Source organism: Salvia hispanica, chromosome 6, assembly GCF_029641045.1.
Source record: "Salvia hispanica isolate PSC_SH4W2 chromosome 6, Shi_PSC_v1, whole genome shotgun sequence".
In the NCBI taxonomy this organism is placed as follows: domain Eukaryota; kingdom Viridiplantae; phylum Streptophyta; class Magnoliopsida; order Lamiales; family Lamiaceae; genus Salvia; species Salvia hispanica.
The window spans coordinates 25,828,651-25,850,894 of NC_142697.1; the positions used below are offsets into that span (position 1 = coordinate 25,828,651).

General features: G+C 34.8%; 3 protein-coding genes across 6 annotated transcripts; all 3 read left to right on the forward strand.

Annotated features, from left to right (window-relative positions):
• The first annotated feature begins 888 nt into the window (after positions 1-888).
• LOC125205446 (nucleobase-ascorbate transporter 6-like) lies at positions 889-6,089 on the forward strand. Of its 4 annotated transcripts, none has more exons than XM_089060895.1 (15): positions 889-1,003; positions 1,567-1,689; positions 2,375-2,472; positions 2,556-2,729; positions 2,880-2,980; positions 3,339-3,414; positions 3,576-3,635; positions 3,741-3,925; positions 4,416-4,512; positions 4,706-4,792; positions 4,883-4,941; positions 5,034-5,125; positions 5,209-5,286; positions 5,369-5,529; positions 5,616-6,089. In XM_089060895.1, exons 2-15 carry the CDS (start codon positions 1,584-1,586, stop codon positions 5,829-5,831), a joined length of 1,590 nt encoding a protein of 529 aa, XP_088917021.1. In that variant the 5' UTR covers positions 889-1,003; positions 1,567-1,583; the 3' UTR covers positions 5,832-6,089. The 4 variants fall into 4 exon arrangements, with proteins under 4 accessions (XP_088917021.1, XP_047960337.1, XP_047960335.1 ...); XM_048104380.2 differs by lacking the exon at positions 889-1,003 and adding an exon at positions 1,086-1,173; XM_048104378.2 differs by lacking the exon at positions 889-1,003 and adding an exon at positions 1,205-1,382.
• A 9,174-nt stretch (positions 6,090-15,263) lies between these two features.
• Positions 15,264-16,574, forward strand: LOC125203926 (uncharacterized). Its single transcript, XM_048102442.2, has 3 exons — positions 15,264-15,681; positions 15,750-15,898; positions 16,279-16,574. The coding sequence occupies exons 1-3, from the start codon at positions 15,417-15,419 to the stop codon at positions 16,378-16,380; spliced, it is 516 nt and encodes a 171-aa protein (XP_047958399.1). The 5' UTR covers positions 15,264-15,416; the 3' UTR covers positions 16,381-16,574.
• Positions 16,575-16,693: 119 nt separating this feature from the next.
• Positions 16,694-20,320, forward strand: LOC125204718 (uncharacterized). Its single transcript, XM_048103433.2, has 4 exons — positions 16,694-17,116; positions 17,611-18,961; positions 19,044-19,162; positions 19,270-20,320. Exons 2-4 carry the CDS (start codon positions 17,611-17,613, stop codon positions 19,846-19,848), a joined length of 2,049 nt encoding a protein of 682 aa, XP_047959390.2. The 5' UTR covers positions 16,694-17,116; the 3' UTR covers positions 19,849-20,320.
• The last annotated feature ends 1,924 nt before the right edge of the window (positions 20,321-22,244 follow it).

Sequence of the window (22,244 nt, forward strand, 5' to 3'; positions counted from 1 at the left end):
TAGCTATTATTTAGTTATAGTTAGCAATTAGGTATTGAGTTAGCAATATAACACCCCAATGATCGAAATTATCTAAAAATACTTAGCATTTTGAAAATACAACACCTACTAGTAATATCTATTTATGCATTCTGATAATGACCGCGGCTGAATTATCGTATATTCGTATGTGAAGTTAATATACGTATATATGGAGTATTTCAAAACAATACAAAATTAAAGCAAAGCCTATATGTACATAAAAATGCAAGTTGCTAAATAAAAAATGGTATGAAAAGAATGTGTCGGTGTGCATTGTTTGGTATCCCTTAGCACAGTCTCACTCTCTCGTTTGGGCATCCCAATATTCCCTTTCGAATGTAGCTACAATTTTTATCAATTGGTCAATCACCCCTAAATATTTTATTATCGTGAATTCATATTCAATACTAAAATAGACTTTGGAAACATTATCGATAGTACTTTAGAAATTCTATTCACCATTTTTTACTGCAATGGTTATAAAATTTTGTTAAAGAAATGTATCTTCACAGGAATATTATTTTGACCAAACTATACAAAACTAAAGCTTGAATAAAAAAAGTTAATAGTATGAAAAGGTATACTCATTGCACTCCATATTCTTAAGTTTGAACTTAGATCGAAACTGCACACTATTACATTGATTAAAGTCTTTATTTTCAATTTGAATTACAGTAGTCATTTAAATAAAATCAAGTTATTTGAAACTTCAGATCACATGAATGGACCCGATTTAAAAAAGATCTTAATTCAGATTAAATATACTAAGTTCTCTTAATAATATTTTACTGACATTAAACACTCTTATCCTCTGCCAGAAAAGGAAACAAACAACACAGAAAAAGGAAAAGAGAAAAAACAAAGCATTAAACAAACCTTTGTTAAGAGATTCTCTTCACGCCGAGATTAATGTTTTTCTGCATTCTTTACCTTTGCTTTTTCTAAAGAGGGTTTGACAGTTCACAAGCCTTGCTCGGTGCAGGTGATTCTTTTTTTCACATTTTTTGTGCACACTTTTCCTTACCTTTGCTCAAGCTTTCTGCTTTATTTCCAATTTTCTTTACTTGAGGTGGGGTCGTTCCATCGATTGACATTGGCTCACTTCTACACCCTCACTTGATTTTCCCCTTCTTCAAAAGTTTCACTATTTAGGTGCCTTTCTTTTCTCTCCTGTTCATCTTTTTTTCCTGCTTTTTTTCTGTTTATAATACTGATTTTCTTGCAATAATGACACTTCTTTAACACACACACACACACACACCTTTCTTCTGTTGCACCTTCATTTCCATCCTTATCTCTTCCTAAATTTTGCGCTCTTCGATTTCTTCTAGCTACTGTTAGCTCAGATAGGTTGGTGTGTGGTGAGCTCTCTTTTTTTGTGTGGTTTTCCCTTTTTTTTCTCTCTTGAATTGCAGCACTTTTGAAGGTTATTGATCTGGGTATTTGCAGATTTGGGGCTTTTGCATTTGTTGCTTATTTTAATTTTTTCTAACTAAGTTTCTTTTTTTGTTTTTGTTGTTACCCTTTCTTGTGCAAACATTGAAGATTAGAAGAAGCAAGACATGGCAGGCGGAGGTCCACCACCGAAGGCCGACGAGCCGGCGCCGCATCCGCCGAAAGATCAGCTTCCCAAAGTTTCCTACTGCATTACCAGCCCTCCTCCATGGCGTCAGTATCTCATGAATTTGCTGCTTTTGTCACGTTTTTAGCATATTCTGTTTTTAAATTTAGTATGGGTGGTTGGGGATTTGCTGTAGCCCTATTTTTATACTTTTTCTCTTTTAGCTTGAAGAATTCTTGGTGTATATTCTTTGAGTCAATTGTTTTCTGGGTTTTGGTAGAAAGTGTTTGCAGAATATTGGGTGGAGCCAGTTGCTCCAACACCTATTATTTCTGCTTCCTTGTTGATTGATTCTTGTGTGGCCAACTAGCATCAAATATTTTCTGATTCTGTGATTCCTTTTTCTCTTATTACCCCAGCTTGCTTTTACTAGATGCTTAATTTCTTACTCTGTTGTGTGTGGGATCTTTATTCATTTTCCTTAAACAGATGTTTGCACTTACTAATTGGGTTCCACCATATTATTTGCCTTTCCATTTAAAATTTGAAGTTTTAGAGTGCTATGCTGCATTTCACACGCACTTCACTATTGAAGTCTTGATTGTATACTCCGCAACTTGTCTAGCAGTGGTGTACCTAATTGATTTGTCATAAGATTCTCTAATTTCTTGAATTTAATCACCATTTAAGATTCAATACCCACTATCTTTCTGCAACAACCGGATGATATTTCTTTGCATGCACTGATATGGGCTGGAAATTTTCTCACTCTGTGTGGTTGATATTGTTCAGCGGAGGCGATCCTTCTTGGATTCCAGCATTATCTGGTGATGCTTGGCACGACGGTCATCATTCCCACTGCCCTGGTTCCTCAAATGGGTGGTGGAAATGTGAGGCATTTTTATGATCATTTCCAGTTATACTGCTGCTGTTTGGTTCTATTTGCAATGTAGTTAAGCTTGGCTTCTTTCAGGAGGAGAAAGCAAAAGTTATTCAGACGCTATTGTTCGTTGCGGGGTTAAACACACTGTTGCAAACGTGGTTTGGCACCAGATTACCTGTTGTAATCGGAGGTTCATACACGTTTGTCGCACCCACAATATCGATTATTCTGTCTGGTAGATGGGATGACCCTGATCCTGTATCGGTTCGTTTTCTTGATCCTGTTGCTGTTGCACCTTTGATCTTCTGAAGATGCATTGAGTCTTGTGTTCAAGCAGTGATTGTAATGCAAATTAATTTTTTAATTTTAGCAGTAGTATTTCCTTAATGTGGTTAACTTTAAATGGACATGCAGAGGTTCAAGAAGATCATGCGGGCAACACAGGGTGCACTTATTGTTGCTTCAACCATTCAAATTGTGCTAGGATTCAGTGGTCTATGGCGTAATGTTGCAAGGTGCAATACCTTTATCATACGCATTCTGCTTGATTTGTCCATGGTTGAAGTGCTTCAAGTGCTTTAATTAAACTTATAGGTGTAGCAGCCTGTCTGCTGACTGAAATATCTTTAAAACCGTAGCCATTTTTAAAGTCATTTCATTACTCTATGTCGTCCAAAAACCCTAATCGTATCTCTTCTTCTGACATGGTTTCTTTTTCTTCCTTTTTGGTGATGAGGAATGAGGTTCTTGTACAAGTTAGGTTTACTTTCAATACATACTCTGTGAAATTGATATAGAAGTCTATATCTACCATGTAATTTAATTGTGCCAATGTTTATGTGTTACTAATCCATTAATTTATTTGTTATCCAGATTTCTGAGTCCGCTCTCATCTGTACCTCTAGTTGCTCTTGCTGGTTTTGGGCTCTACGAGTTTGCTTTTCCTGGGGTGCGTGCAATTCCGTGCAGCTTCCCTCTCTTTCACACACCACACACAAAAGATGATATCCCTCTCACTCTCAAGGATGCTCTGCTAATACTTGCATCTTAGTGCTTTGTGATATTAACCCTTTCAATCTTGAATTTCATATTTTTCCTTGGTTTAATTAGGTTGCCAAATGCATTGAGATTGGGCTGCCAATGCTCATTGTCTTAGTTATCTTTTCTCAGGTAAAGTTTGAAAAACCAGTTAACTTTATTAGCCACATCTGTATATTATTGCAATATTCACTGACTTTATGCACTCTTGTAAAATCAATCGTATGTTTCCTGCAGTATTTGGTCCACTTTGTCAAACCAGGGAAGGATATCCTAGACCGCTTTGCCGTTTTATTCTCGGTGGTAGTTGTATGGATCTTTGCCCATATACTTACTGTAGGAGGGGCCTATAACGATAGCCCGCCAAAGACCCAAACAAGTTGCAGAACTGATCGTGCAGGACTCATTGATGCTGCTCCATGGTAGGTTTAGCAGTTATACTCAACATTAATGCTTATCGTGCTTATGCACCCAGTGCTCTAAAATGAATGATGTGATGTGAATAATATGATTGGGGATAGAAACATTGGATTAGGTACCTAAGTGTGAAAGATAAGGGAATGACTGAGGTTTGGGCACCATAGGGGACGGAGGGGGAGGTAGAAAGAGGGAGGACGAGGAACGAGATAATAGAAAGAAAAGTGAAAAGGAGCTTCCAAAAATTATACGGAAATAGACACCAAGTGTGTATTGTTTACTAGATGAACTAATGTTGTACTGTCTCGCATCTCATCTTAAAAATTTAATAGAGGATAGATTTTGACGGCAACATGGTCAAATGATAACTTTACTTTAGAGTTTCTACTTGAATGAGCTTCGTGGATGTCTTTACTGTTATGGAAGAAAATATGTGAGAGTTGTAATTAATGTTATACTAATGTGTATCTCACTATCTTGGGCTTGTTTATGCAGGATAAGAGTTCCTTATCCCTTCCAATGGGGAGCTCCGTCATTTGATGCTGGTGAAGCCTTTGCCATGATGATGGCTGCTTTTGTTGCTCTTGTAGAGGTTTGTTTTCATGCGAATCACTCTCACTTTGGTGTGTTACTCTCATTCAGATTATGTGAGTTGGAGATCCCTATGTCATCTAAGATGTCAGAATATTCGCTTTAAATTTCTTTCCCAAAAGTGAAGTTATCTGTTTTTGATCTGTGACTCCTATTTTTGTTTTAAGATAACTCCATCTTTATGTTAAATGCAGTCAACTGGTGGATTCATTGCTGCAGCCAGATATGCGAGTGCAACTGCTACTCCGCCATCGATTCTCAGCCGTGGTGTTGGCTGGCAGGTAATCCTTGCACACTTGTTTCTCTTAACAGAGAGAGAGAGAGACTTATTGTCATCATACATATGCTGTACATGTGCCATTTTTCTACAGGGAATTGCCATCTTGTTATCTGGGTTGTTCGGAACTGGCAATGGGTCATCTGTATCCATGTAAGCACCTGATAATAAATTTGTGCAAAGTTTTTTTTTATTGTGATTGATTCAACCACAAAAGTTAACTGCCTCTCTCCATTTCTATGTAGTGAGAATGCTGGTCTATTAGCACTGACGCGTGTTGGAAGTCGAAGAGTAGTCCAGATATCTGCTGGATTCATGCTTTTCTTTTCTGTTCTTGGTAAAAACAGTTTCTTTTAGTGCTAATCTCATTCTTTCCCATGTCAATCTATGCCTTAATCTACAATTATCTTTTCTTCACAGGGAAATTTGGAGCAGTCTTCGCTTCAATTCCAGCACCTATTGTGGCTGCTCTGTACTGCCTCTTCTTTGCATACGTTGGTGCGTACACTCCATTGAGCTCATTCCTCATATTTATTGAATCTACAATATAGCTTAAATTTGGACTGCGAAATCTACACAGGTGCGGCTGGTGTGAGTTTCCTCCAGTTCTGCAACCTCAACAGTTTCCGAACAAAATTCATCTTAGGGTTCTCCATCTTCCTGGGATTCTCGATCCCCCAGTACTTCAACGAGTACACAGCTATACAGGGATTCGGTCCCGTTCACACCGGGGAGAGATGGGTATCAGCTTCAATTAAAACTCGTGTATATGTTCACACCTAATGGCATCTCCTTCGTTCGCTCATTTTGGTTGATCTTTTTTCCAGTTCAACGACATGATCAACGTGCCCTTCTCATCGGAAGCTTTCGTGGCGGGCATACTGGCATTCTTCTTGGACAACACCATGCACAGGAATCCGGAAGTAAGGAAAGACAGAGGCAAGCACTGGTGGGACAAGTTCCGCTCGTACAAGACCGACATGAGAAGTGATGAATTCTACTCCCTTCCCTTCAACTTGAACAAGTATTTCCCGTCTGTGTAACTACCTCTGCGCTCGATGGCGAGGGGTTTTCGTTGGAATCCGTGGTCGGTCGGTCGTCAAGTAGAAGTAAATGCTCTGTGACCACACCACTGTGTTTCTTTGACTTGTGCCTTTTGTAACCTGGTTATTGGGGAGATGAAATAGCCTGACATTTTGAAATGCCTTTAGATTATTTATTTGTATGTTTTTTCATGTCTCTTTTTGTTGTAAATTTATTGGTTATATATAAAGTAGCACAATGCAAATTTGCTGCTTTTAGATTTGAGTTTTTCAGTTTCTGTAATTTGAAAACTGAATTAATTAGCTGCAGAAAGACTAGAATCTTAAAAATTTAGCAGATGCTATAATTCATGAGTTGTGCATTTTTTTTTACCAAATTAACTTTCATAACTGTTACAGTACTTTAAATACGCTTCGTAAAGATTATTATTTCTATGTTGGTATAATGCTGTTTGTTGTGTTTTGAATTTTAATTCTTAACAATTTTGTTTTAGATTCAAGGGAACCAAGTAAAAAATGAATTATGACTCATTTTATATCATAGATGGAACATTTCTTTTAGTGCAAGAACTTTGCCATACTATCATTTTTAATCCATGACATTTGAAAATATTTTTTTAGGTCAATTAACTTTGGCTTAATATCATTTTTAATCCATAACATTTGAAAATATTTTTTGAGGTCAATTAACTTTGGCTTAATATCATTTGAGCTACTTATTCATTTTCTGAACATAAATACACTCATTGCCATGAAGTATAACTTAGTCTATTTACTCTCTCTTCTTTATTAAAATAATTTATTTCTCTTTTCTTTCTATCTTCTTCCTTCTTCCCTGCTAGAATGGCCACACGAACGAGAGATGCATCTCCTTCTGTACCTTAGCTGCGATCACATCTGAATCCTTCCTATTGGTGTGATAATCGACTTGGACTGGGACGATTGAGATGGGGAAGAAAAGAGAAGCGTGAAGGGGAAAAAGAAAGAGAGGGTAAATTAAATAATTTTAACGAAGAAGAGAGAACAAATTATTAAATTATCCTTCATGGACATAAGGGTATTTCTGTCAAAAAATAAAAAAGCAACTCAAATAATATTAAGTCGAAGTTGACGGATCCTAGAAAATTATTTTCTAATATTACAAATCAAAATGATAATTTGACAAAATTTGCTGACTAAAATAATATTCCCCCTATAATTTACCACAATATTACCACAATATTGAAAAGTTGGTAATTGAGTAGGAGTACAGAATTTGTACAGAATTTATATATCTATTTTGTAACTGCAAAGGAGGTAGATTAATTGTCAACTTTTCGAAGTGCTCTGAAATTTCAACATAAGTCATAGTTGGTGAGCTGGTGCATTATATAGCAGCTTTCATTTCATTTATTCCCCTCTTTTAAAAAAGATAATATAATTTTTCTATTATAGTTCGTCTATAAAAATTAGTACTGTAGATATTTATATGGAAACTTTTCACCACTTTCACTATTCTCCCTAAACTTTTTTCCTACTTTATTTACTGTATGTTAAAGAACTCAAAACTCATACTCCCTCCGTTCTATAGTAATGGAGACGTTTCTTTTCGGCACAAAAATTAAGAAAAATTGTGTTTGGTGAGTTAAGTAAAAGGAGAATAAAGTGGAAAATGAAAAAGGTAGAGAGATGATGAGAGAAAAAAGTAAGAGAGAGTAAAGTAGGTGTGAAAAAATATGTTGACTTTTACTAAAAATAGAAATAGCTTTATTACTATATATAAAATGTACCAAAATGACAAAATGACTCTATTACTATGAAATGGAGGGAGTATAATCTACAAATAAAATTATTTCTTTTGGATTGATACATTCCGTTTCAAGAACATAAATTTCAAAAACTACAACATCCAAGTCTAGAGCCCTACTTATTGTGTCTCACATCATGTGACAGCTACTAAAAATTCCCCTCTAGGTAGAGAAGACCAGAAGTAGTCAGTTTTGACCAAATTGAATGGTGATAATTTAGCTAACAATAAATCTATATAACCAAATTTTATACAACCAAATTCTTGTTTATTTGACAAAAAAATAGGTTTATTTATGAATTTAATTAAAATATTAGATACATATATAGTACATGGAAAGTGCATAATATTGTGGTTATATATTTATGATTTTTTATAATTTTTTTATTTTTTTAGAATTATATATGTAACTAGTGCCTACTTTAATTCAAATTTTAAAAATAATAGAAAGAAAATTCAAATATAAATATAAAAAATGAGGTTAAAGGCTAATAAGTCTTTTTAACTTATCCACTTACTATATTTATAATTTTAATATGTAACTAATACATCAAATTATTAATATAACTTTAGCTAAGGTCAATTTATATTTTTTCTTTAATTTTAATTTACATCGTATTATGTAGTAAATTGTGTCAAACTGTCGATTGTTGATCATACTCCCTCCGTCCCACATAATTTGGAACACTTTAGTCCGGTACAGATTTTAAGAAATCTAATGGTAAGTGAATTGAAAAAGTTGGTGGATGTGGGTCCTACTTTTAAAGTATTAGTTTTATAATAAAATGTGAATAGGAATAAGTTAGTGGAATATGAGGTCCACTAAAAAAAATGATAAAAGTGAAGTGTGTCAAATTATGTGGGACGATCCAAAATAGAATACTAGGTCAAATTATGTGGGACGGAGGGAGTATCAATTTTTGACTAAATTGAATACGCATAAGCTATTATAAATTCTAACATTCTCCAATCTCCTTGTAAAAGACATATTAACATTTCGATTTCAAGAATGACAAATCTCATCAATCACTTTTAAAGTAGTAGTACTTAGATAATAATTTATTTTTTAGTACTATATTAATAAAGATCACTTATATTTTTAAGATGTAGTACTAATACATGAGCTACTCTATTCTAATGTACAATGTACATTGTATTTTCTATTATGAAGGTGCACTAAGTGACTAAACAATCATAATACATTAAAGTGGCAACTGTTGTACTAGCCACATGAATTGTTTATCAATAGTTTAAAACGAATAAAGAACCGAGATTTGAGAAAAGTTATACCTAAAAGTGTTAGCAACACGATTAAATAATTATTGAAAAAATTATTAGTTTATATTATTAGCCTATAATTAACAGTAGTATGTCTGTTTTCCATATTCCTACTCCTCTTTCGCAAAGGGCACATGATAAAGGATTGAGATCTGCTGACCACTTATGTAGCATAATTCATTATAATAATTTTAATGGATCAATTTTAATTTTAATTTTCTTTATTCTGGTACTCTTATTTTACTATGAAGTGATAATACACTGCATATATATGATTTGATACAGTAATGAGTAAATTAAATAGGTTACACACCCACACACAATTAATGTGAAAATAATCAATAATGTACGAATATTTAACACTAGAGTGTTGAACATATATCTATGTCACAACGTGTAATTATATAGGTCAATAGAAACTGTAGAAAATGAATAATACTACTACTCTACTACTGAATGATGATTGCCAATCCATGGACAGGTGAGGTTATACAAAGAGAATGTCACTTATTTTCATAATTAATTTTTATCAAATTATAAAAAGATATATGAAAAAATATCTATTTATGATAAGATGAAAACAGAGAAATTAAATATAGGCGTTGAAAATTGAGATGGGTTAAAATGTTATTAATGCAGTGGCAGTGAGAAGGGCCCAAAAAATAGATGTTTTGAAAAGAGTTGAATGCATGAAAATGAAAAGGAGTTTATTGCACACCACTCATTGGTTATTAATCAGAGCACAATACATTAGAAAAGCTGGAAAAGTAATTTGTGATTGGCCATTAAAACAACTCATATCATCCCTAATTCATATGCAACACATAAGCCCATATATTTGAAAAGTATAGGGGTATTTTAGTATTTTAACTATTAGATATATAAAAAGGGGGAGATAGAATATTTGTATAAAATACGATTAATTTCCCTATATTTGTTTATACGATTAATTTCCCTATTTGTTTATTGGCAATAATATTTAACAATCTTTCTTAGAAGTAAATAACTACATTTCCACAAATTTATGACACAGGATACACCATAACTATGTGAAAAATAAGTGATCCTTCACTAAAAGTTAAATGTGGTGTTTTAATTTTTCTTCTTCTTATTCTTCTTTTAAAAGAAGATCAATATATTTATTCCTGGTAACTCAAATTTCTGGTCTATTGATTAGAAGAAAAACGTCTTACCTACGGATCTGTACTTTATTGCTGGTGTTTGGATTCATTATAGTGTTAATCTTCTTGGATTCATTAACTTATGGTGTCACTTAGAATTCAAATTTATGATAGGTTCACATGCAAATATGTATCGCTAGGGAGTCAAAACGACAGACCAATCACTATCAAGAAATATTCAATAGTAGTACTCTAATAAATAAGTTTGGAAAATGGTATATATATTGATCAAGTCCCTCACCATTTCACTCGTTTCCATATTTGAATTTGTGTACCGCAAGATATGATGGATCTTGAAAATCAACGGCATTAATTGCATAATTGACAAGGTAGGAAAGAAATCATTTATTGGTAGCTCCTACTCTTTATTATTTTTATGTGATTTTCAATTTTTCACACACAATTATATCTATATAGTACATGTGATTTTCACACACTAGTACTATAAAACGCCCATTGTAATAATACACCGCCATTAATATTATTATTCGACTTATAATTAATTTAATTAGCTCAAAATGATAGTGTAATTGGTTTGCCGAGTAATTTTAAATGACAAGACCTAGCTCCAAAAAGTTGAGTATAATTAACTGACTACTTGATCGACAAAAACTAAAAAAGAAAACTAATTGTTATATATTTAAAGAGACATTCCAAAAACAATTAAGTAAAAGTAATAAAAACAAAATTAAAAGGTATAGGACCACTATGCCAAGAAATTGTGATTTTGACGTTGGTCTTTTATTTAGAGAGAGAAAACATTATTGATCTGTTATTCCTTATTTGTTTTCCCTGCATTACTCAACATCATAATAACACTCTTTTCCTACCTGGTTTGATTCTACATTCTTCATTATTGGAACTGCTCATTTTGTTTTTATATTTTTATTCCCCCTCTTCATTAGGAAAATAAATTTATAATCTCTTTGCATATTATTTAGTATGTCATGCTTTTATTTCTTGTCTGAGGGTGCAATTTTTTGTTCATTTTTTCCTCAAGGAAGGGTTCATGCTGTTTTCCAACTGAACACATTGAAACACCAACAAAAATATAAATTAAAATATCATTACATGCGATATTTGCATCTGCAGTAAGTAAACGATTTGACTAATTTTGACCTATAAGATTTTAACATTTTTATTATACTATAATCTCTATAAAGTGAGTGTCAATTTTCGCTAACAATATTATACCTATTTTTTTTCTCTCTCTTTTACTATGCTAATTTTCTATAAAAATATGGGAAGCTCACTATTAATATTATTTTTTATTGATGGATAAAGTACTGGGATGTGATCAGATCAATAAGTGAAATTATGTCAAAATCAAAGCAAATCTCAGTCATTGGATCTTGTAATGTAACCGTTAGATTAATGACACATGACATCTAATAATGTAGATTATGTAGTATAATAATGTAGTTCGGCTAATAATATAACATGTATTATTGTAATAATGTAGATTGTGTACTAGTCTAATAATGTTGCTCGACTAATAATGTAATGCTTTTGTTGTAGTAATAATGTAGCTCGAATATTATTATCACAATCATCCAATCTAAAGATCCAAGGACTGAGATCTACTTTAACTTTTGCAAGAATTTCACTTATTGAACATAATGCGCCCCTATATTAATACCATGCAGGTGCCAACGATTCACGAACATAGTATATGCTTTCGGTAGGAGTCACGAGATGCATACCTCATTCGTCAATCCTTTGTATATTAATTTGAAATTAGTGTTTGGTGTCCTTATTCATTTTGGTGTAACAATTTAGCTATAATTAGGAGAATACATTTGGTTTGATAAAAAGTTGATGTTGTATTATTATGATGAAACTTGCTCCATCACACATACGAAAATTCGGTAATTAATAATCGAAGTAAAGCGAACTTTTAATTAAATAATTACAAAATCTTGTGCTAAAAAAAGTAGGGCCTCTGATTTATGTGCTCTTACTAAGATATTCAACTTTACAAATCACCCTGCCATTTTCCAAAATGAAAATTTGAAGACTAGTTTTCAACTTTCGATAGTAATGCAGGTAGGAAAGTGATCAATTGTTAATTACAACTAATTCAAGGTCATAAAATTTTAGAAAATGTGTGGTTTACAATTTGCCACGTGTAATTTTCGTTTTTATTAATAAAATAAAAAAAGATATAAAAAAAACTCCAAATTAAGGTTTTTGATGAAAATGTCAATATAGTGTTTCGAAAATATCAACACAATGCTTTGAGAATGTCAACACAATGCTTTAAGAATTTTAACCCATTGCTTATATTGACATTCTACATGTATTATATTGACATATTTTATATAGTATGTTTACATTTCTGCTATACGAAAAAATTAAAAAATTTTGATTTTTTTTTTCAAATTTTGACGCCGGAACATATGCAAGTAGGATATCGTTGGAATCCTTATGAAATTATCTTTAATTTGATAATATGTTATATGAATTTAAAGTTTTGGGATTTTTTTAAAAAGTTAGTTATAACTAAACATGTAGTTAATTGACATTACTATCCATATTGATATATTTTGGAATTAAATCCTATAGCTTTATTGACATTTTTCGTTGATCGTATTGACATTTAGGGATTAATGATCTAAGCCCTTAATTTGAATATCTAATGGCTACTCCCTCCGTTTCAGATAATTTGACCCAGTATTCCATTTCGGACCGTCCTACATAATTTGTCCCACTTCACTTTTACCATTTTTGGTAGTGGACCCCATATTCCACTAACTCATTCATACTCACATTTTATTATAAAACTAATACTCCGTACTTTAAAAGTAGGACTCATATCTCACCAGCTTTTTCAACTCACTTTCTATTAGATTTCTTAAAATCCGTGCCGAGTCAAAGTGTTCCAAATTATCTGGGACGGAGAGAGTATTATTTATTTATAGTTAGCAATTAAGTTATGAGTTATAAATATAACACTCCCCAATGCAAATATTCTCAAAATTCACTATTTGAAGTATTTCTAAAACTAAACTCTGTGCTGATTCAAATTTCAAAGAGGAAATATGTAAGTAAATCTATTAAAACTTCGGATATAAATTCTGAATCATAAATTAATTAGGCTGAATAATAATTCGAATTGTTGACCAATAAAACCTTTTTTTTTCTCTAATAAAAAAGAAAAATTTCGAATTAAGTAAAAATAAGTTGTAGAATAAATGTAAAAAAATAACTGAAAAAAGTCCATGCCTCCATGTAAAAAATAGTTGTGGGGTTACTTTTGTGTTCCATAAATGGGAAGCAAAATTTGTATTAAAGTCAGTGAAAATAGAGTAGTGTCACCAATAATTGGAAATGGTAGTATTAATCCTGATAATGGCAGGAACATATTGTTATAGATGGCAAAATATTCAGACAAAACACCAGCATTTAATTTACAATTATTTTAGTATGTGATGATAATGATAGAATAAGGGTAAATGAGTGCCCAAAACATTCACACGCGACAACTACTTATTACTCATGTGTGGATTTTATTGCATGCTGTGTTCGTGTTTTGGACCCTACAAATAAAAAGCTTATCTTCGAGAGAGATAGATCAAATTTTTTACATTGGCACTGATAAAATTTTGGGATATTCCCATCCTTAAGCAATTAAAATGTGACATCATCAACTATTGATATTCAAAACTTTGAAATTGAAAAAGAAAAAACAAAGTGGAATATAGGAAGATTTTGCCACATTTAATCCAATTTCACGCACAATTTGCAATACTTCATTTTTCACACATTTGTCGGTTCTTTCGACGTCAAGTTGAGTTTCTATTTCTCATTTTCCAGTTATTTCTAGTTATCTCTTTCTTAGCCCTTACTGCCTGCATCGTATATGCTTGCAGTAATATCTAACATAAAAAAAATACTACCCCCAAACTTTGAATAGAATAGACCCTCAAACATCAAAATCTTGGCTAAGGTATTATTTTACCTCTTTTGACACATAAAAACCATTTAGTTAGGAGTATATTTTATAGTGATATTATAAGTTCATAGCATGTTGATATTAAATATTATATCCGTTGTACTTGTTCATAACCGGTGTACTACAGTTTTTTAGACAAAGAATATTATGATTAATATGTACACGTGATCTTTATTCCGTTGCTTTCTGCAAACCAACTAGTTGGTAAAAGAGTTTTGTATTGTTCTATCGAGCAATAGATGACTCCATCATCAGATTAAAAAAGGATCTTGCTAACGTTATATTACAACATAAAAGATCATTTTACCTTTTCTTTCGCGGTCTTAATTAGAGTACCTTTTTTTCACAAAAAATATTTTCCCCTTTTGGGTTTTGTTAATAATGGAGTAGTTTTTATGCAATACATATAGTAGTACAAACTAAAAAAAATGTAGCTAATCATTGTAATTAAAAAAGAGTAAAATTTCATAGATATTCTACTGCAAGGTAAGAAGCATCCTCAATTTCCGATAAAGTTAAACTCCTTTTACTTTTACTAAAAGAATTGATCCTACTTCGCCTTTTGTCATCAGATATATAGTACTGAGGTAAATAAAGCTTCACCTCTCCCTTTATACACGACCTGCTTTTTTATTACTCCCTCCGTTCCCTAATATTCATCGCCATTTGACTAACACGAGTTTTAAGAAATGTAATAGAAAATAAATTAAAAAAGTTAGTGATACGTGAGTTCTACTTTTATATATGAATTTTATAATAAAATATGAGTGAGAATGAGTCAGTGGAATGTGACAAAAAAACTCGTGTTAGTCAAATGGCGATGAATATTAGAGAACGGAGGGAGTAATAAAAAAGCAGGTTGTGTATAAAGGGAGAGGTGAAGCTTTATTTATCTCAGTACTACATAGCTTTATGTCCACTATCAAAAATAATAAAAGTGAAAGGTGAGAAATTTTTAGGGATGGACCAAAATAGAGATAAGCGTTAAATTTTCAGGAACAAAAGAAGTAGTAATAAATTACGTATTCGAAGTAACTTTTGCATAGAGAAAAATATTAATATATGCATCAAAACTTCTACATTTATACTATATAACAAATCTAAAATTGTTAGTTGAATTGAGGACCATTTACTTAGCATTAAATATTGCAATATTCAACTAAAAAATACTACTATACTATAAGCAGGAGTAGTATTTGCAAAAGGGAATCTCATCGAGAAAAAGTCATTCTCCATTACTTGTCATAATAAAATGAGGTGGGTGTGGCTATAAAGATGGTGGTGCAGCAACAATAAAAACTCTCCTTTTCTTCTTCCTGTGTCAAACATTATCATCACCCCCAAAACACGCAGCAAAACACACACAGTTCAGAAAAAGAATAGGAATGGGGAACTGCCAAGCTGTTGATAATGCAACCCTAGTTATCCAACACCCAAACGGCAGAGTTGATAAGCATTTTTTCCCCGTCTCCGCCGCAGAAATCATGAAGATGAACCCCGGCCACTACGTCGCCCTCCTCCTCACCACCACCCTCTACTCCTCCAACACTAGTAGTAGTACCCAGCCTCTTCGTGTCACGCGCATCAAACTTCTTAGGCATACCGATTCTCTCCTTCTTGGCCATGTTTACCGCCTTCTCACCTCCCAAGGTTGCTTACTTCATTCCTCTTTCTCTCTTATATATATTTGTTCAAAACTTTTTTTGTTATTTTTTCAGAGGTGATGAAGGGATTATTGGCAAAAAAGCAAGCCAAGATGCACCAGAAAAATGGAAATGTTGCAGAAATAAATACTAATATTTCAGATTGTGAAGCGTTGGGAAGGAAAAAAGATGATGTGAACAAGAATACGAGTACTAATAATCAGGTAAATATTTTTTCTTTTTTACAAGATTATAACTCTTTTTTTTTTTTTTTTTCCTGTGACAAAGTACTGTTGAGATTCTGTAAAACAAAAAAAAGGAATAAATTATTTCTTAATTATGCAAATATAATGATTTCAGAATCTTGAGATCTTGAACTGGCCTGCTTGAGTTATTATTACTACTATTATTCCTCCATCAATAATTTTTAGCGCGTGTGAGAGCTAAAACTAGTCACACACTTTATTGAAATATAAATTCTATAATTTGTGACAGCTATGAAAATTGAGAGGATAACAGAGGACTTTTCCTGGCCATACATCTTGTAATGTAAAATATCTCTCATATTTTTATCTCATGATCAGTGGATAAATGTCGATTTCAGGAAAGGCACAGGTCGAGAAGTAACACACAAGTTAACTCTGTGGCATCCAAATCCAGAGCATGGCACCCAGCACTAATGAGCATCTCTGAGGCTGGAAGATGATTCTTCTTTTCTTTTATTTTATTTAGTTATTTATCTTTTCTGAGCATGTATTAATTAGATCGAGATTTCTGCAAAGTCCTTAGTATAGAAAAAAATTGTGAAAAGGGCATCTCAATCTGAAAAGGCAGAGATCCAGATGAGAACATGTTCTGTGTTATGCAAACACTCAAAATTGAACATTATTATTAGCTAAATTATAGACCCCTCTTTCTGTTTTTAATTTAAATCATCACATGTTTTTGGGAGAAATATGGAGTTCTAATTTCTATATTGCAGTTTGCAATGGGTGGTATGTGAAACCAAGAACGATTATTAAGTTATGTTGACAGATTTTAACAATTATTACAGACAAAACGATTTAAAAGTTGCATTAAATATGTACTACCATATGTTTCATTTATTACTTAATTAATGAATTTTATCATTTTAACTACTAGAATTGGCCCCTGATTAAAATCTCTTATTTTACTCACCTCCTAATAAATTGGATATCTCGCTCTTGCAGTCTTGCTTATAAAACCATTTTTTATAGAGAATTATAGAGTAATATCAATCTTTAAATCGGTGTAATTTTCAATTTTCCACCCTAATTTGAATAAGTAAGAAGCCCAGTAAAAAAAGAGCACAAATCTACCCCTCCTTTTTACCGCCGCCCGCCTCCTCCTCCATCACCGCGTTTGTGAAGAAGTGGGCTAAATCTCGTTTTTCAACTCAACTCAACTCAACTCAACTCAAGGTAATAATTTTCGATTAATTTGTAACTATTTCAAAAGATTGTTACTGGTAATTTGTGCCGATACATGTACATAAATTTCTGGTGTTGCTAGTAGTGTACTGCTCAATTTCTGGAATACGGTGTCGTTTGTTGTAATTGTTGAACTCGTGCACTGCCTTTTTTTGTTGGGATGGATAGGCATTGCATTCTTTTGCAGTCTCATAGGGTTCAATTGCAGTGCAGTTGTGTTTTTGCAACATCACAGTTGCTTTGTGTTTATTGCCTCTTTTTTTTTTTTTTTTTTATCAAATAAAGCATGTGAATATTCATGGATTCGTGAAGATATTTAGTGTGATGATCTCTATAACAGTTGCAAGGCTAATATATTGGTATTGAATCATTTCCTTAATTGGGGGTTTTATTAACATCTTAAACTAATTTTGCTAGCAGCCTGCGGCTAATTTTGTGTGATTTTTTTATTAATTTGTGCAACTTTTGCTGCATTACTTCAATAGATGCAGCTGAACGAGACTACAGTTCAAAAACGAAGGAAGGAGAAATTGAGGCAGATGAATACAAGAGAAGATGTTGACAAAGCAGCTGTAGCCCAAGTCCACAAGTATATTGCTCGGTTTTGGTACCAAGCGGGCTTACCATTCAACTTGATTCAGTCGCAGTACTTTAAAGATATGGTCGAAGCAATTGGTGCCTATGGCAAACATCTGCCTGCTCCGAGCTTTCATGACATTCGAGGTCCACTTTTAAGCAAAGAGTTAGAGTATACTGATTCATTGGTGAAGCCTAAGAAGAAAGAATGGAGTAGGCATGGTTGCACTATTATGTTAGATGGATGGACTGATCAGAGGCAGAGGACTATTATTAATGTTTTAGTTAGTTCTATCCGTGGAACAATATTTGTGAAGTCTATTGATGCAACATGCTTTGTCAAGACGGAGAAAAAATTATTTAAGCTGCTTGATTCGCTTGTAGATGAGATTGGCGAAGAACATGTTGTCCGAGTAGTAACGGACAATGGGAGTAATTATGTAGCAGCCGGGAAGATGTTGATGGAAAAGAGAAAACATCTTTATTGGACTCCGTGTGCAGCTCAATGCATAAACCTCATGCTTGAAGACATTGGTAAGCTTCCTTTGATTAAAGAAACAATTCAAAAGGGTATAAGTCTTGTTGGCTATATTCATAGCCATACTTTTACCTTAAATTTGTTGGGAACTTTCACAAACAAGAAGGAATTGATGAGGCCAGCGGTCACTCGGTTTGCTACATCATTTCTAACATTAGAAAGGATTCATGAGGAAAAAGACAATCTTAGGAGAATGTTTACTAGCGTTGAGTGGGTGCAAAATACGCTATCGAAGGATGCTAAGGGGTGGGAAGTAACCGAGATTGTTATGATGACTTCTTTCTGGGAGAATGTGGTATACATTCTCAAAGTCATGGAACCCCTTGTACGAGTTCTTCGATTGGTGGTTGGTGAAAAGAAATTAGCAATTGGCTACATATATGAGGCGATGGAGAAAGCAAAAGAAACAATCGGAGGGTCTTTTGAAAACAATGAACAAAGATATGGAGATATTTTCAAGATCATCGATGATAGATGGAATTGTCAACTCCATAGTCCATTGCATGCGGCTGGTCACATTTTGAATCCGGCCATCTACTATGATAACAAGGGATTGGAATTTGATTTCAAGGTAACTAAAGGGTTACATGATTGCATCGATAGATTGGTACCAACCGAAGAAGACCGGAACAAGATACTTCGAGAGTTGAGTATTTACGAAAAGGGTGAAGACTTGTTTGGTATTGAACTTGCACAGCGACTAAGGAAGGACATGGATCCAGGTGAGATATTTAAAACTTAGTCCATTCAAGTCTCTGAATTCTAATTTCTAATTTAGTAGGTTTGTATCATTTGGCTTTGTAGCTCAATGGTGGGAGTCGTTTGGCGCCTCAGCTCCGACTTTGCAACAACTTGCTATCAAGATCTTAGGCTCAAAATGTAGTGCTTTTGGGTGTGAACGCAGTCAGACTGTATTTGAGAAGGTAATTGATTCAATTCATTTTTAAAATACATATTAGATTTTCAGTTCTAAATTTATAATATATTACTATTTATAATTAACATACATATAAATATAATTATGTTGCAGCTTCATTCAAAAAAGAGAAACAGTCTCGAGCATCAGAAGATACATGATTCGGTTTATGTGAAATATAACCAAAAATTGCATGAGAGGTACAAACACATAGATACAAGCGATCCTATTATGCTCAATGACATTGATGAGTGTAATGAGTGGTTAGTTGGAGAGATGGAAGATGTGGATGGTGTTGGTCGTGATTTGGTTTTGAATGAAGATTCACTTGATTGGGACACTGTCAACGACGCTTTTGGAGCCGGAGAGCCTAGAACACCTACTAGGTCTAAAAAAAGAAAAGAATCTCCTACATTATCAAGTTGTGTTAGAGGTTCTAAAAAGGACACAAGAGCTGCATCCACATCTAGAAAAGGGAAATGCAAGTTGGCGATGCTGGTTGAAGAGAGAGAGCTCGTAGATGTAGAATCAGAAGACAGAGAATCTGAGCAAGAACATGCTGGAAATATTGATGTGCCCAACTGTGATGAGGAAGAAGGATCTTCTTCGTTGGATGCCAATGACGATGTGGATGAGGATGAGGATGACTATGTTGGGGAGGATTTTGGTGGAGACGAACTATATATCGTATGATATCTTTAGATTTTAATTGTCGAGCTAAGACTTTTAATTATTAGAGCACTCCCAATGGTCTCCCTTATTTCTCCCTAACTCCTGCCACATCAGCGCCACATCAGCACCAAAATTTATCCCTAGTTTTTAGCCAACTTTTAGCCAACCTCTGCAATGGTTTCTCCCTTATTTCTCCCTTATTTCTCCCTAACTCAACATTTCATTTTTACATCATCACTAATTTAATTGTTTTATTTTTATATATAATAAGCTAGCTTATTTAATTTATAAGATAAAACAAATAATAGTACACATCAACAAATAAAGTTCGTTGTATTAAACACGGGTACACATTACAACGAAGAAAAAAAAAAAAAAAAAGTACACGAATGGATAAAAAAAATCAAAAAAAAAATTCAAGGGCGGTGGGCGCGGTTTCTATTTGCCCACAATTCTTTGATGATATCGTGTTGTAGTGCTTGATGGGCCTCCTTCTGGTGTATGTCCATGAACGCCTGGAACCGTTCATGTTCGTTGTGCGGTACACCCTGGCGGGCGGACTCGGTTGAGACACCGTGACTCGATGATGCAACACTTGGGTCGTTGGTGACGTCGAGGACGCCTTCGTGTTCATCTTCGATGATCATGTTATGCATGATGATGCACGCATACATGATATCGGCAATATCCCCCTGGTAGAAAAAGCGCGTCGGGCCCTTTACCAGTGCAAATCGCGATTGGAGCACCTCAAATGTCCTCTCCACATCCTTGCGCGCAGACTCTTGCGCTCGGGCAAAATACCTTCTTCTATCTCCGAGTGGGCATCTGATCGTCTTCAGAAACACGGGCCATTGCGGATAGATGCCGTCAGCCAGGTAGTACCCCATGTTATGCACATTGCCATTGGCCGTGAATTCGATGGAGGGGCCTAACCCGTTGATCCGCTCGTTGAAAAGGGGCGAGGAATTGAGAACATTTAGGTCGTTGTTCGACCCGGCTATACCAAAATAAGCATGCCAAATCCAAAGCCGTTGGTCGGCAACGGCTTCAAGAATGATGGTGGGATGCGTACCTTTGTAGCCGGTAGTGAACTGGCCTCGCCACGCGGTTGGGCAGTTCTTCCACTGCCAGTGCATACAGTCGATGCTGCCGAGCATCCCCGGAAAGCCGTGGGTCCTCCAGTGCCAATCCAGTAGGAACTGGCAGTCAGCTGCGTCCGGCGAGCGAAGGTAGTGCTCCCCAAATATCTCTCGCACGCCCTGACAGAAATTCTTCAGGCACTCGTTGCCAGTCGTCTCGCCGCATTGCAGATACTCATCGAACATGTCGGCGGACCCTCCGTATGCCAACTGCCGGATGGCAACAGTGCATTTCTGTAGGGGCGATAGTCCGGGCTTCCCTGCTGCGTCTCGCTGGAGCCGGAACTCGGGGTAACGCGCGGACAACGCATTAACAATGCGCAGGAAGAGGGAGCGGCGCATTCTGAACCGGCGACGAAATACATCTGCCGGATAACGTGGTTCCTCCGCGAAATAATCGGCGAACAGTCGATCGTGCGCACCAGTGTGGTTGCGAGGGATGTATCGGCGCCGCCGGCGGATTGGCCGTTGGGGGGGTGGCTGCTGCATTCGAGCGATCTCGCTTTGTATGCGGCGGGAGATATAGTTGTTGATTGGGTTGTTGGCGAAACCCGCTACATCCCATCCGGTGGGAGCGGGAGGTACCTCTTCTTCGGAAGAAGAATGTGATATTTCCTCGTCGGACTGAGCACGAGACGATGAATCAGAACTCATTTAATAAAGATGGAGAGAAAAAAGATTGAAAATTTGTGTGAATGAAGTTTGTGGGTGATGAATGGAGGAAGAGGATGAAATATTTATAGGGGTGGAATTTAAAATATGACCGTTGAAGGAAAAAAAAAAAAAAATTTGATCATCGCCGGATTATCGCCGAACAGCTCCCCACAGTGGCCGGCGATGATCCGGCGATAGCCCGGCGATAAAACGCCGTTTGGCGTGAAATCGGTAGGAAATTCGCCGAAAAATCGCCGACCTCCTCCCAATGGCCGGCGATAAGTCGGCGATATCCGGCAAAAAATCGCCGGATTATCGCCGTCGCCATTGAGAGTGCTCTTAGACATATTACGGTGTTATGCTTTATTTATTTATCTATCTATTGGTGTTGGGATCACTTTTCTTGCTTCGGAATTGACCTTGTTCAAAATGCACAAAATGGATCATTAAAAAGTTACAAATGGATCTCATTTTATGGAAATAAAATTATTGCATTCCATCATTCTTTACGAAAAAAAAAATAATGACTTTAATTCCAACTTTCCTAATATATCTTCTACTACCATACTAATATAAAAATAATAAAGTTCAACTTTTCCAAATTTCATTAATTTTTAAATTTAA

What these genes read in the sequence shown, in the direction of transcription:
- LOC125205446 (XM_089060895.1), top strand. Translation starts at nt 1,584, where the DNA reads ATGGCAGGCGGAGGTCCACCACCGAAGGCCGACGAGCCGGCGCCGCAT. An exon ending in TCTTAGTTATCTTTTCTCAG is followed by an intron (nt 3,636 to 3,740) that starts GTAAAGTTTGAA and finishes TGTTTCCTGCAG; the next exon opens with TATTTGGTCCACTTTGTCAA. An exon ending in TTCACACCGGGGAGAGATGG is followed by an intron (nt 5,530 to 5,615) that starts GTATCAGCTTCA and finishes TCTTTTTTCCAG; the next exon opens with TTCAACGACATGATCAACGT.
- LOC125203926 (XM_048102442.2), top strand. Translation starts at nt 15,417, where the DNA reads ATGGGGAACTGCCAAGCTGTTGATAATGCAACCCTAGTTATCCAACAC. An exon ending in CCGCCTTCTCACCTCCCAAG is followed by an intron (nt 15,682 to 15,749) that starts GTTGCTTACTTC and finishes TTATTTTTTCAG; the next exon opens with AGGTGATGAAGGGATTATTG. An exon ending in ATACGAGTACTAATAATCAG is followed by an intron (nt 15,899 to 16,278) that starts GTAAATATTTTT and finishes TGTCGATTTCAG; the next exon opens with GAAAGGCACAGGTCGAGAAG.
- LOC125204718 (XM_048103433.2), top strand. Translation starts at nt 17,611, where the DNA reads ATGCAGCTGAACGAGACTACAGTTCAAAAACGAAGGAAGGAGAAATTG. An exon ending in AAGGAAGGACATGGATCCAG is followed by an intron (nt 18,962 to 19,043) that starts GTGAGATATTTA and finishes TTGGCTTTGTAG; the next exon opens with CTCAATGGTGGGAGTCGTTT. An exon ending in GTCAGACTGTATTTGAGAAG is followed by an intron (nt 19,163 to 19,269) that starts GTAATTGATTCA and finishes ATTATGTTGCAG; the next exon opens with CTTCATTCAAAAAAGAGAAA.